A 15,432-nucleotide genomic window follows, 5' to 3' on the forward strand; every position below is an offset into this window, starting at 1 on the left:
TGGGCTAGAGTACTCTGGGGCTTCCATGCAGTACTTGGGCGTCTACCTCTCTTGGTCAGCCTAGCGCAGACCCTCTCCAGGATTCCTGACCACGTTAACAGGCTATCCCTTCTGGCATCCTACCAACTAGCACTACCTCAAGGTGACTAGGACAGCTATAGCCCAGCTCCAAACCCCAACTCCTTTCAGGCCCCCTAGGTCGTCCCTGCTAGCTGACAATACTCCATCAGCCCCCTGACTACTCCTAGGTCCGTCCTAACGCAGCACAAAGTGGCAGCAGACACTTCTCCCTGTTTCCCAGTGACCTTGCAAAAGCCTGTCCTGTTGACAGGTCTATCTCAGGAGCGCCTCCAAATGTAACGGGTTTTCTGAACTGGCCTGACCCACCCAATCTCACATTGGCCCCTGTGGTCTAACCAGTCCCCATTACATGGTTGTGATGTCTGGTGGTGCACCTGTTGGCAACAGGACTCCTGAGTCTCCCGCATGATGGTGTGTGGGGATTTGCCAACTCAGACAGGCAGCTGAGGTAGTGTGCTGAGTCCTACCTATATCCAGTGCAGCGCCTCCACCTCATCAGGATCCCGGCGTCCGCTTGGGGATGATTCTGATGATCAACTCCTCTGTGGTGCTTCTCTCTGTGCAATAACTCCACACTTGCACACGAGAGTGTCTTTAATCAGAATCATCTTTATTAGTACGGTGGGCCAGCTGCCCTCCACAATTGGGTGTATTCAGCCTCCCATGTTCACCGCACTTCCCTTTGAAAGGTATCTCTTCCCTTAATTGGTGGGTTCCCTATCTCCCCTTTAGGGAGATAGTCCCTGTGCCAGGTCCCTGGTCACAGTTTTATAAGCTGTCTCCTCCCAAGCCTGCACTCAGACTTGCTCCTTGTCTCATAGCTCTTACATAACACTCCAACAGCTTTTCTCTGTCTGCCTTGTGCTGCCAGACTCACAGCTCTGCATCAGACTACTGCAACAATGTTGCAGACCTCCATGTGCCTTTTACTGAACAGAGGCAGCCCAACAACAGGAACTCAACTAACTTTAGGCAGTGCTGTGTCTTATATCACCTAGGAACAGGCACATCTCTGATGTCACTAACCGTGGACACACAGCATGTTGTCACTTCCTATGGGACATATGACACCTCACCAGGGTGTGAGGGCAAACCTCCATGATAACTGCTGGCATGCCCATAACTTACCAGGCCTTACTGTCAGCAGGAGAGATGACTGCAGCCATTTTACAGCATGGTTACATGTATAATAAAATAAAGCCCAACAAATATCCATGTGTGTGAGAAGTTTTGTTGTTTTTCCTCCTAATAACGCCACTTTGCCGTCTCCCTCATATCTCCACCGTTTAGCATTCCAGATAAGCATAAGCACCACCCACAGGCGTCACTACCATGGGTGAAAAATACAATAAAATCAGAAAGGCAGACTGGTTAGCAATGTAGCCAGACTTACCTCACACCTCATAGATGCACATGGGTACAGATGGACCTCAGTCAATGCACTCCTTCGGATGTATTCTACACAGGGATAGATTAGTGCAAATTGGATATAAAATAATTATGTCGCATAGATACTCACACGGCCTTGTGTGAGTGCAGGCTTCTTAAAGGTTTATTTTCTCCCTCTGGAATCTGGAGTCCCTATGTTTCTTTTCCTGAAGTTTCTTTTTGCCAGGGCTCTTAGAAAACGCCCCCAATGACAGTGAAATATAAAAAGGGTGGAGGTGAACCACTTAGAATTTAGTAAAACAAACACAATAGTAAACACTTACATCTAAAAACCTCCTGTCGGGTGCAGCAGAGTTTATGGGGCTTGTACCATCAGGGCGCTCACTGCTTCTGTGTCCAGAGAGCAGACGGTGGAACGCACAACTGGAATGTACCCACACTCTTCCGCTACGGTGGCCTCCGGGGGTTAAAAGTCCTTGCGAATTCGAGCAACGCGTTTCGCTAGTATTAACTTCCTCGGGCTCTCTGTATCCTCCTAGTGTATCTCCGAAGGTTTAAAAATCCTCCTGTCAGCTCGGATGCGTCACTCTCCCCAGCCCTCTTCCCTGATTGGAGGTCAACGACGAATGCGCAGATCGTGGCGCTTGTCTTTTCTGCTTAACAGTGAAATGTCCTGTTAGCCATTGGAATACTGGCATGTGCAGATTCAGCTCGTAAGCTGTGTTACCCACAAAGCCCCTTCCTGATCTATAGAAATTATATAAATCGTATGTTTTGCTACAAGCCCCATAGACTCTGCTGCACCCAACTGGAGGTTTTTAGACGTAAGTGTTTACTATTGTGTTTGTTTTAGGGGAGGGCTCTCCGCTCTCCCAGGTTGAAATTAACAACATATTCACTGGAACATTAACTATTTAAGTTCCAGCATACTTTTAATAAGAAACAAAAGTAATGCAGTCACTGTAAAAGAGGAAGCATTTTCTGAGCTGAAGCAGTCACTGAAAAAGAGGAACAAAGTTGCTTAAAACTCACAATTATTATAGTAGCAGAAGGCATTTAAACTTAACCCATTAGACACCGAAAGTTAACCCATTACATTCCTATTCCATTAGAACCAAGACAAACTCCATTCTTCTTACACACACACCAATGGATATTTGATAGTCTTTATTTTATTGTACAGCACTGAGTGCAATACAGCACCTACCTTTTCCTGCTGTCTTAAATAAATAACAGTATTTCCCCTTTGTCCTTTTTGTTCTTTGTTGTAAGTTATGATACTTTGTCAGGTGAGCATCATGAGAGTTCTTCATAGATGAAATGATGAAGTGCATACAGATCTCTTGAAATGCTTACAGGTCTCATCCTGCAAGTGCAGTGTAGCAGCACAGTAAGAAGGAGCGATATAAAGAAGAAAATCACTACATTGTATTGAGTTGGGCAATGAGGGCAGACTAGATGGGCCACGTAATCAGCATTCAAGTATCTATGTTATTTGGGGTTTCCAAGTGTATAGTAATATTCCATAACACCGTGAACTGCAGCATTTTCCATGATTTAAAGGATGAAGGAAATTGTTGTACATCTGAAAATGACAGCTTACTTTAATCAATCCAAAAGACTCTAATACACCTTTTGCTTTGTGATAGATCGATTGGGGCCTCCACTAGATATTCAGCTTGAAGCACTGAACTGTACAGCGTTTAGTGTACAATGGAGGATGCCAAGGCAGCATGCAAGTACCATCACTGGCTACACTGTAAGTAAACAGATCATTGGTGTTATGGTCACGCTAAAAATATTAATCTTGATCTCAGGCAAGCACTGGAACTGCATTGTTAAGACTGTTGATAGCTGTTCCTATGTATATACTGTACGTATTTATTAATACATATTACCATTGTTCCCCACTGCTGATGAACATACAAGGACAGTTGGAATGCAGTTGAAATGCAATCGGGGGCATGTATGCACAATCGAGGGTAATTTCTGTGTCATCAGGAGATCATTCTTGTGATGTCAGGAAGCTTTCCTCTGACATGCTGGGAACCTGCAGTGAGACTCGCAAGAGCATTAGATTGGCATTAAAAGGAAGACTACATAGCTGACAAAAAATGCTGCTTACACAAATATAAGGCTTATATTTTCTAAGTGGTGCTGGTCCATTCGACCCATTCCAGGTCTGGAAGACAACTTATGGCACTAGTGAAAGGGCCAATGGGTGGCTCCGAAAGGTGCCTTATGGAATAGAACCACTTATTAAATATGTCCCTATGTACACTGTAGTGTATTTGTTAAAGGAGTACTATGGATGTATTGGCGGTAAGACTCATTGGATCGCTCTCCAGGGTTGGTAAGGCGTGCATGATCCTGCTTCCGAACACCCCTGCCTTAGCTAAGTACAAGGAACATCATCTGAATGGAAAGGAACAGAGGAGATCGCTGATTTTGTGATTAATGGTGTTGGCAACAGGTTCAAAATGTAAAAGATAAGCTTTCATAGGTTACTGATATTCAGATATTCATATGTAACATGGATCAAATGTCACATTCTATTTTATCCTCGTGTTACAAAAGATCTTACACATTTTCTTCCCTGGTTTCTTTGTGGGTGGATTTAGTGCTTAGCATATAGTGTGTAATTGCTTGTGAATTATCAGTGACTTAAAAGAGATTTTTTTTTAAATTGAATGTGTTGTCAGCGAAGAACTATGTCTCTTATTTTATGCCAATCTATACCTGCATGCAGTGCTATGATTCATTACTTATTAAAAAATATAAATGACAAACCCAAGTAAATCGTTCAGTAAATATTTGAAGATATATACGGCCCATTCATCATCTTTAGCCAGTATCGGAGAAAGGTTGTTTTATGGTTGTTGTTAACTCTACGGACATGTCAACTCATCATCTTGTTTCTCTTGAGCAAAACATGTGAAAAGTATCTGAATAAACAAGAGGCTTAGAGATACATTTACCAAGAGACCGGAACAATTTGCAAGACAATGTTAATAAATTAGCAGGGGATGGTAGCCGTAGCAAGTAATTGCACATAGCCCATGGATATTGGAATCTAGTACAGAATAGAGAGCAATCACATTTATTGATGAAAAATAAAATCATAAAGGGGCCTGCGTTTAAATGAAGTGTGAGAAACTAAACTCTAAATTAGAGTGACTTAAATGAAAAGCATGTTACTTTCAGGAATCATTACATATACCCATAGGTCTGAAATAAATCTTGAAAGATATGCTATGTGTACCTCAATAATGTATTGAAACAGAAAATGAGTTTATATCCTCTTGAGATAATGCTGAAGAAAAGCTTAAGGTCCCAATTGAACTATGTGCCTGTGTTTGAGGCTGACTTTCACCTAATTAGTAACAATGGGGCAGACAAAATAATCAATAATAGAATAAAGCTGCAGAAGAGAAATAGAGGCAAAAGGCAAATGCATGTTAAAGTAGCAGTCGGTGAACATACAGTACAGCTGGACAGATTTGGTACAATCTTCTTTTGTTATGTAAAAAGTAGTTCCTAAAAGTTATATAAATATGTTTTTCCAGATCATACTATTGGCTCACAACAGGGGAGTATTGGCAATGTTTTCTATAGGTGCAGGCCTGGGAGAACCAATTGAAATAGTTAAATCAAAGCATGTCAATTATTGTATGGTAAAATCCTTCCACTGCATTTGAATTTGAAGTTTGGTATCCCACTCTTTAAATTAACATGCCCAAATAAAAAACACATTCAGCATTACTGCACACTATTTACTGGCAGAATATTCTTGTTAAGAGAGCACAAACACTTAAAACAGTAATAGGAGGACTCCTCAAAATGGAATCTCAAAAATACTCCAGTGTTCTAGAACCCATACTGTGGGAAGGAGTCTCTTGATATTTATTAATGGAGGTTAGAGGGATATTGGGGCAGGTACCATGTACAGTATTCCACAGTGTGAAGCCTTTCTGTTTTCGTAGCTTCAAAGGTGCAATCCCATTGCCGGACAGTTATATTTCGTAGAGGCCTCTGAATGGGGAAGTGTTTGTCAACCAAGTGTTTTCTTTATCCTAATCCAACTCTGTCTCTATCAGTTAAATGGAGATGGTGAGCGGGGCTCTGGCTGTACAAACACTTGCTGATCACACACAAGGGAGCCGCCAGAGGAAATCAACCCCCTCCCAAGTCTAACTTTAAAACATAAACTAAACATATTTATAGGTGTCAGATTTGGGTATAAAAGTGTATCCATTACCCGGATGAGACGCCTTAAATATGTCACTGGAACTAGTTCACTTTGGTACTCGTATCGATGGCCCTTTTAAAGCCTCAGTGCTCCTTTATTTAATGTTTATTTATTTTTCTACTAACCTGAGCTATGTTTCCTGGAACGGGACCACATTGTCCAGACACCAGACCCCATGTGATGTCACTTCTTCCGGTGATTTCACAATGGTATTTGCCACAATAAAGTAACTGCATTTCACCATATTTTTATGTTTAATTCCAGTTTGTTTGTTTTTAAAGGTTTTCTACACTGAAGTAATTAACGGCAAACATGTGCAGCAGTTAACACGAGACGCCCCCCTTAGTTTGGATATGCTGTATATGGTGAGTGCATGATATTGCTAATGTTTCTAGGAAGGACTGGATTCTATATAAATTATTAAATATTTTGCTGAAGCCTCTTTTCCCCATTCTAAAGGTTTCTATCGTTTCCCAGACTGAGGTTCAAAATCAACTTTTCTAGCAAAATCCTTTTTTTACTTTCACCTCGCTTACCATTCTTATTGCATTTCCAATTAAATATATTTGTATATAAAAAAGGTTCAGTTGGAATGAAAGGGCTCAGCCTCCACAGCTTTTAGAAGTTTCAAACTTTTATCTCTATTTTGGTCTGTGTGAATTGAGAGTTTATCAAGCATTGGGAAGCATGTGGCAGGAACAATTTTTTTTTCTCAAAACCTGAATGACTCAGCGTGTTGCTATCTTTTGGACATTTCAAATTTCAAAATGCAGATACAGATGTTGCTGACCCTATTGCCCCCTTTCACATCTTTATTTGTGTGTGTTGTGTGTGTGTGTGTGTGTGTGTGTGTGTGTGTGTGTGTGTGTGTGTGTGTGTGTGTGTGTGTGTGTGTGTGTGTGTGTGTGTGTGTGTGTGTGTGTGTGTGTGTGTGTGTGTGTGTGTGTGTGTGTGTGTGTGTGTGTGTGTGTGCATTATTATGTATAATGCATGCATGAGTAAGGAGTATTGCATACGTTACCAATGTTTTCCATTACACTTGCGATAACGCTGCATGAAATATCGCTTACAGGCAACACCTCACGTTAATATGCGCAATAACCTCTGCTACATCTGTCGCTCTGTGGGAACTCTCTCCACAAGTTTCCGTTTAATTGATCGAATACATCTTCAAATGTGATCTATAAATGCTATTTTAATAGATGTGATTAAAAAAAGACGGTTTTATTTGTTTTTATTTCCTTTGCAGGGGCAACTTGATGCACTCGTGACCTTTGTAAGTACTTTTATAGCTCGGTCGGATACTTATCTGATGTATGTTTTAATTCCAATAAACATTATATGATCTGTCAACTGACTCCTGCGAACATAGGAATGCAGCAGATGGTGTGTGACGCTTTGGTTTCTCCTTGAATTAAAGCAGCAGTGTCACTAACTCACCCACTTCCACACATGTTGGTGACTGTGTAGCTTTGGGCTTTTAAATTGCACTTTTGCAGATAAATAGACTAACAAGATAGGTTCTGTGTTATTCTGCTGCATCATTTCCATCTGCCTTTTCCATAGGAGAGGGCTCTTAACCATTTGACTGCTAGATGGGCTTGCCATGTAATGATGGTACCTATGGAAACAAAGAGGATGATCCTCGGGTAGTAGATTAGCAATGAACCTTAATGCACTTTGTGTCCTAATTGACTCTATGAACCCAAGATTCTGCCTTCAGACAAGAAAATATAGATCTTTCTATTAGTACTCTAGATTTAATTTTATTTCAGCTTCTTTAGTGTACATTTTGTAGAATTAAAAAAACTTACAGTATTGTAAAAAAACATTATTGCGTTTTCCCTAACAAAACATATTAAATTTCAACAAGACCACAAAATACCAGTTTACAGTGATTACAATATGTCTTTACATTTAACAGTGCACTAAACCAGTAAATAATATATTAAAATGACATATACTTTAGACAATGACAAACAAAAAAATGAATTTTTTTGTATAAATCGATGCCAGTTCTATCTGCATTGCATCCTTTCCCTCTGTACCTTTTCCCCCCTTAACCACAGTTCCTTTGGTTGTTTCTGTGCTATAGCTCCTAACCTTATCTAGGGATAACAGACATTATATATTTTATTCTTTCCCCCTTCCCACCCCCATCACCTTCTGTGCCTCTCACGTACCAGACGTCTTAGTAAACAGCACGCCGTTTGGCCAAACGCCCGCATCACAACCTCTTTGAGAATTACATTTTTATTGGAGTGTAGCATGTTTTTGGCCACAGTTCAAGCTCTTTTGAAGAGAGGTCCGCTGACAAGAACCCTAATATCTGGGATTTTGGAATTCTTCACCAAAACATGTTAATAGAAAACTTAAAGTATTGATTTCAATGAGTGAGATACCATTGAAGTCTGTGAAATTACAAATGTGAGATTGAGGGAGGCTGGCTTCCATTAGGTGAAACTACTGTGGGACATGACAAATATTCTTTTTCTAGTTTGAAATTGATTTTGTGTGCTAGTGTTCCAACTAATAGTACTTACTCGGTTATTTTTAGTAGTTGTTCATGGCGCTCCATAGGGGGGTATTGTGTCAGCACTTGGTAACTATTACTGTTTATTGAGTCTCCTGCTAACAGTAACAAGTTCTAAAGAATTTGCATTGTGTACTCCATATTCTTTATACTAATGCACGTAAAGTTGTTAGGGAGTTATGATTAGTCAAGATGGATGAATTCGCCCAAATACGTTTCCCGGATTTTCGCTGATGTTGCCACCTAAATACGTTTTGCGGTGTAAAATCCACAAACGTATTTGGGAGGTTCCAATCTGCATGGATTAATCAAAGATTGCCATTGGATACAACCCGTGGACAGATTTGTAGAATCCAATCAGCGGATTCAGCAATCTGTTGGTGGATTCGAAACTATCTCACCAACGGATGGCTGAATCCACAGATTGGATTCTACAAATTCGTCCTCGGGTTACGGAATCTATTGGTAATAATAATACAAAATCCGCAAAATCCGCAAAACGGGAATCGCCCTTTTTCAGATTGATCCGCGGACCAAAGGAACCGGACGATCCGCTGCGGATCAAAATCTGCCCCAAATAATTTGCCGATCTCTAGTAATTAGGAGAGATTATTACAAGTCTGAATTTCCTTTGCAACGTACACAACATACTACTTCCCAGTCCCAGTGAAACAGTTCTTTTAAATGTTTTTCCCTCTTTCAGGATATAGTCCTTGGTGATTTAAGACCAGGCACCCTTCACCGGGTTAGCGTAGGAGCTTATAGCTGGGCAGGAAAAGGACGAGCAAGCATGCCAAGAGATGTTTCAACCTTATCCCCAGGTAAGAGTCTGGGTAACCAGCAGGCATAGGCTAATTATTTGACACATGTTCTTATTGTGGCTATATTTAAAAGAGAAAATCATAAATATAATTTCTTCTAAATGCCTTTTTCAGGCACATGAGAATTCCCATGTACATATATATGGACTGTCACAAACTAATGTCAATTTGTAGTTTTTCTCTATCATTTGTGTGATCTCAAAGATCAGAGTGTGTGGTTGATACAATCCATGTTTTTGTAATGCTTGATTGCATGTTTTTAGGTTTTTAGTAGATGGAAGGGCTCCTGGACTATAAATGTTAATGATGATTTCTATTTGTTATTTAACGATGTGTCCTAATCATTCTCCTACAAACCTGGCAAACTTGCATTTTTGCAAGTAGCTAGAAATAAACTGAGGCAGGTTTGCTAATATCCACTGCTATATTTAGGATAATGCAGCATGCAGTACTATGAAAAAGAATCTGGCATATCTCGCTGCACAGTCAATTCTACAGTCTACATTGAAGGGACACTGTCTTACAAATTTAGACTTCTACAAGATATCAACCAAGCCGCTTGAGAGCTGGGCGTGGGCTTTGGAAACTACAGCATTAAGATGAAATGCCACAGAATATTTCCTTTGGGAGCCTGAAGAAAGGAGGCTTCTGCATTATTAGAAGTCTTACATTTCATTGCAGAATTCACAAAATACCAATTATTTGCAAATCTATCCAGACCAGGCACCTTTGCCAGCTTCTTCTGAGACACTTTGAGTATAAAAGAAGGAAAGCTTATGTTTGAGATGCAAAGTCCTTACCCTACATTGAGGTAGATCTATCAAGCGTCAGTGTAGGTTAGCGCACCCATTCCGACGTTAACTCCCATTCAAGTCAATAAGAGGTAACTGGGCCGCAGACAGCTTCCCTGGAGCCCAGGACAACAGTTTCCATTGTGCCCCTCCCCCCAACACACAGTCCAAGCAACCCCAGTGTCGGCGGCCTTTGCGAGACTCTCCCTCTATCTCACACCCCATCTCTCCCCTCTCCCCCACACCTCACCCCTCTCCCCTCCACACGCCTCACCCCTCTCTGTCCTCACGCCCCCACCTCTCTCCCACACCCATGTCCTATACACATGGTGCTCCCCTCCACATCACACACATAATACCCCCCCTGTACTTCACACACATATAATACCCCCTACACATAAATCACATTCCCCCTGCACATCACATTCCCCCTGCACATCACATTCCCCCCTGCACATCACATTCCCCCCTGCACCTCACATCCCCCTCCCCCGCACCTCACATCACCCCTCCTGTACCTCACATCCCCCCCTACACCTCATATCACTCCCTGCATCTCACATCACCCCCCCCCCTGCACCTCACCCTCCACTGCACATCACATCAACCCCCCCTGCACCTCACATCACTCCGTGCACCTCACATCACCCTCTCCCCCTCACCCCCACCCTGCACCACACATCACCCCCTCCCCCCCGCCCTGCACCTCCCCCCGCCCCCCCCGTGCACCTTCAGTGCCGTGCATTCACGCCGATGAACTTCTGGTGCAGGGGCAGGGCCTACACTGGAGGGTTCAACAGCAGCGGAGATATGCCTGCTGGCAGCTGGGCGTGGAGCTGCTGGCCCCAGAAGTCAGGCCCAAATGCCAGCGCTGGCCGTCCGTACCCCCCGCAGCCTCCGGGCCCGGGACAATTGTCCTGCCTTCCCCCCCCTGTCAGCTGGCCTGAGAGTTAATGTCGGATCACTATACCTGGATCAATATGCTGTATTGAGTCTATTAGACCTTTCTAAACCCAGTAACCTGAACTCTGTTTGCTCTCGCGCTTTCTTTTTCGGTATCTAACAGAAACCAACATCTATTCTGTTAGTGCTGCTTTTTTGTTTATCTAATCTCTAAATAACGGCGAGCTCCTTATGAAGAATCCTGTGGGATCACACCACCTTGATTTAAAAAGTTTCTTTGCTTAGCCAGTTTATGTATGGTTACCTAAACCAGCACCTTAAAAATGTGTTAGGACAACACCAAACAAAAAATACTACGCAACATACAAATAAACTAGCGACATCTAGGAGCAGGGTTGTGCACTTTGTGTGTTCTTGGTAATTTACTGTAATCACACAGTATTTTGCAAAGCACTTAATTTCCAATCAGTGACTGTCTGATAATCAGCACGCTAGTGATCTACAAATTACAAGTCATAGTTCCTAAAAGCGGTTTCAAAATTGATTATTTTTGTATGTGTTGTTTAAACACATCACAAATCAGTTTCTACTGATGTAGATTATTAGAAGAAATCAATTTTCTATTCATTTACAGCTTGTACCTCCACCGTGATTTATACACTATAGTTCTCCTTAATGTTTAGTTTTTGGTTTCTTCTCTTTCATACTTGTTTGATATTGATTTTTTTTGGGGGGGGGGGGGACGTGGCGTTTTTCGCTGGACTTTCTCCAAGGTTTTTGTTGCGTTTCTTTATCTTTAAATTAGAAGAAACATATACAGTATTAATATTGATCTGCCTTTCTGTTGTTTAGATAAGTGCATGGTCCCTGATCCCCCGTCCCAACCTCAGGTTGTGGTGGTGTCTGACGCAGAAGTAGCAATATCTTGGAAGCAAGGTGCCGGGGAAGGCAGCTCCCCAGTTCAGCACTACATTGTGGAATATATCAGGTGTGTGTAAATGACAAATTTCATTTTTCATTCTGCTGTTTTTTTCAGTCCTGCTTGTCATGACCGTACCTGTGTTTCATTGTGCAACACCAATCATTCTCCCCAATGTGTTACAATAAATTGTAACATCATAAAATTATCCATGAAAGAAAATCCATAAACTGTGATTTTAAAGTATATTTCATTCATGACAGGATCAAGTGCGGTTTTGTAGACTTTAGTGATTGTGCAGTCCAGTGTTTTTCAACCAGGGTTCCTAGGAACCCTTGGGTTCTCCAGGCATCCCTAAAGGGTTCCCTGGAAGTTTTTGGTCAATTGAAAATTGTATCAAATACAGAAGAATTTACAATGTATCTGGTCTCAGACGTGCTATTGGAGAGGGTTGGGGTTCCTTACAATGCATCTGATCTCAGCCACACTATTAGAAAGGGTTGGAGTTCCTTAAAATACATCTGATTTCAGACACGCTATTAGAGAGGGTTGGGGTTCCTTACAATGCATCTGATCTCAGATGCGCTATTAGAGAGGGTTGGGGTTCCTTACAATGCATCTGATCTCAGACGCGCTATTAGAGAGGGTTGAGGTTCCTTACAATGCATCTGATCTCAGCCACACTATTAGAAAGGGTTGGAGTTCCTTAAAATACATCTGATTTCAGACACGCTATTAGAGAGGGTTGGGGTTCCTTACAATGCATCTGATCTCAGATGCGCTATTAGAGAGGGTTGGGGTTCCTTACAATGCATCTGATCTCAGACGCGCTATTAGAGAGGGTTGAGGTTCCTTACAATGCATCTGATCTCAGCCACACTATTAGAAAGGGTTGGAGTTCCTTAAAATACATCTGATCACAGACACACTATTAGAGGGAATTGGGGTTCCTTACAATGCATCTGATCTCTGACGTGCTATTAGAGAGGGTGGGGGGTTCCTCAATTTCACTTAGGGCTTCTCAACCAAAAAAAGTTGTAAACCACTGGTGTAGTCTTCTTATTGAGATGTAGATCTGCTGCTTTTGTGTTAAAATAACAGTTTAATAGTGAAAATGACACAGAGAATCATTGTGGACTTCTGTAACTTTATCAATGTACTTTGGTCCAATTTATGTACTGTACGTGAGCTTGTTTTGGGCAGGTGAGGGGAGGGGGGTGCTGTGAACAATAGGAGGTAGGAAAAAATAAGGAATATATATATATATATATATATATATATATATATATATATATATATATATATATATATATATATATATAAATAATCAAAAAATAAATAATCAAAAAATAAATAGATGATACCGTTCTGTGGCTAACGAAATGCTTTTATTTGTGCGAGCTTTCGAGATACACTGATCTCTTCTTCCGGCGATGTTACAATGAATGAAGCAAGCAAAAGGTATACTTAACAACAGTGTCTATTGGAATGTTATCTGTGCTGGTCCTTCCCCCGGTGTGGATGTGTTTTATGGCTAGAGGTGTCAAAAGGTTCCTGAAAGCGAGTGATGTAAGAGTGTGTGTGTGTATCAGTGTGAATAAAAAGAATGGAGAGCCCAGAGTATATACAGTGCTTTACAAAAGGTGTGTGTGGAGTGGGAGTGGATATAAATGGTGTGGGTGGGTGTGGAAATGTGAGAGATTGTAGCACAACTAAAAGTGTGTGTGGATACTTTGTGGTCCCTGTTGGTGTATAGGGATGGAAAAACAAGGAGTATTAGTATGTGTAAGAGACAGCTGTGTGTGCATACATATAGCACAGTATGTACAGACATGGCCTTTAGCGCTCATGGGAAGAGAGTTCACTTGTGTCAGTAATTTCGATCTCTGTTTAGGCCACTGCTAAGTGTCCTGAACAGTTGCATAAATTTGTATTCATGCAACCGTCTCTCTTTCAGTGTTTTAAGATTACCTTTGAATATGGCAACCCTCAGATCGTTCATCTTATGGCCAGAGTCAGAGAAATGTTCACCAACAGGACTGTCTCTTGTTCCGCGTGTGATGCTGTGGCGATGCAGGTTCATTCTCTTGTTTAGCCCCTGCCCTGTCTCACCTATGTAGTAGCAGCCCCCTGGGCATTTCATGCACATGATGAGGTACACGACATTGCTGGAGGAACAGGTGAACCGTCCTCTGATTTTTGTATTCCCGATTCCTGTGTGGTATTTGTATTGTGTCCGCTGTGTAGAGCATTGTATATATATATATTACAACAAGACAAACGGCCTGCAACAGACTAAATAAATAATGAGTACTTAAATTAGTAACATAATAACCACTAACGGTGCTAGGGACTAGAAGTAATATAACAATGAAAAGAAAAAGAAAAGCGTCCCAACTCAGCACTCAAGTATACTCAGAACAAATATCAAAGAAAATTATGATTAATTTAACAGCACAAATAATCAAACATAAAATACAAAAAATATTAAAACAAAGCCCCCTGATGAAGCGAGGGTGAAACACGTGTTGGGGCGTCTGTTTTTCCCTGACTCCCCTGCGGATGGACCCCTCAATTGGAAGATCTTTACCCTTTGAACATTTTACTATCACAGTGTGGCATGGATGGTCTCATGGACTATGGTAACTGATGTGAACTGTTAACCATTGTTGATCCCATACTAACAGTCTCCTTTTGGTACTGTGCCTGGCTTGCCTTGATTATACCAACTGCATTTACGGTGTATGTATATAACACGGTGTATTTGACATTTGCATGTATTAGGCAATTTGGTGCATGTGTTATCTATGCTTGCTGTGTGGTTTTATATTTACTAGGGGTGAGGCCGGCCTTGTAGGTTCAAGGGGGTATTGTTAACCCCTTGTTCTACATATATTTAGGCTTTTTTCCCTTACCTTGGGTATTAGGGGTCCATCAGTATCTTCATAGGGGATTTCCCCTGTCTGATACATATTCTATCACAGGAGGATGTCAGGGTTTGTTTTAATATTTTTTGTATTTTATGTTTGATTATTTGTGCTGTTAAATAAATCCTAATTTTCTTTGATATTTGTTCTGAGTATACTTGAGTGCTGAGTTAGGACGCTATCAATCTGAACTTTCTTACACTTTCCCATAATGGATAATTGTTAATCCAACATTTTCAATTTGTGAACAATGCGCAATCTTAATATATCGCACATATCTGAAAATGTAACAGTGGAAGATTTCAACATTTGTGATCATTTTGTTGCCCTACAGAAACTACTTATCAAAAAGTTAAAGGAATGATGGGACATTACCACACTGAAGAAATATCTCTCAGTTAAGAGAATCCTGAGAGAATTAGGCTTTTGGTCCCGCTGCGTCCGGCGGCGCACGCGTGTTCCTCACCAGCAGGGGTATTCCCCCTCGCTGCACGGCTCACTACGCGCTGTGACGCGTCAGCCACCAGGGGATGCAAGAGAATTGCGATCCCGAGAGGTGGTGCGCTGGTGAGCCTATCAGCTGTGGGGGCGAGGGCTGGAGCTGTCAGAGCTTTCCCCACCTCCAAAAGGTAGGGGGGGGGAGTGTGTGTGTGGAGTGTGTGTGTATGTATGTATGTGTGTGTATATGTTTGTGTCTGTTGTGTGTTGGAGGAGGGACGGACCGACGGAGGGACCGGGATCAGCACAGAGAGGAGGGCATGTGTGGGGGGGAGCTGCTTACCTTCCAGCATACAGCCGGCAGCAGCTCCCTCCTGCAGC

At 41.8% G+C, this 15,432-nt stretch overlaps 1 protein-coding gene across 2 annotated transcripts in view; it reads left to right on the forward strand.

Annotated features, from left to right (window-relative positions):
• Positions 1 to 15,432, forward strand: part of EGFLAM (EGF like, fibronectin type III and laminin G domains) — a 145,476-nt gene that overhangs the window by 42,354 nt on the left and 87,690 nt on the right. For both annotated transcript variants that reach the window (XM_075588480.1, XM_075588486.1), the window contains exons 2-6: positions 3,120 to 3,229; positions 6,001 to 6,084; positions 6,969 to 6,995; positions 8,956 to 9,073; positions 11,620 to 11,755. In XM_075588480.1, the coding sequence (XP_075444595.1) occupies positions 3,120 to 3,229; positions 6,001 to 6,084; positions 6,969 to 6,995; positions 8,956 to 9,073; positions 11,620 to 11,755 (475 nt within the window). The remainder of the gene's footprint in view (positions 1 to 3,119; positions 3,230 to 6,000; positions 6,085 to 6,968; positions 6,996 to 8,955; positions 9,074 to 11,619; positions 11,756 to 15,432) is intronic.

Source organism: Ascaphus truei, chromosome 1, assembly GCF_040206685.1.
Source record: "Ascaphus truei isolate aAscTru1 chromosome 1, aAscTru1.hap1, whole genome shotgun sequence".
Taxonomy (NCBI): Eukaryota; Metazoa; Chordata; class Amphibia; order Anura; family Ascaphidae; genus Ascaphus; species Ascaphus truei.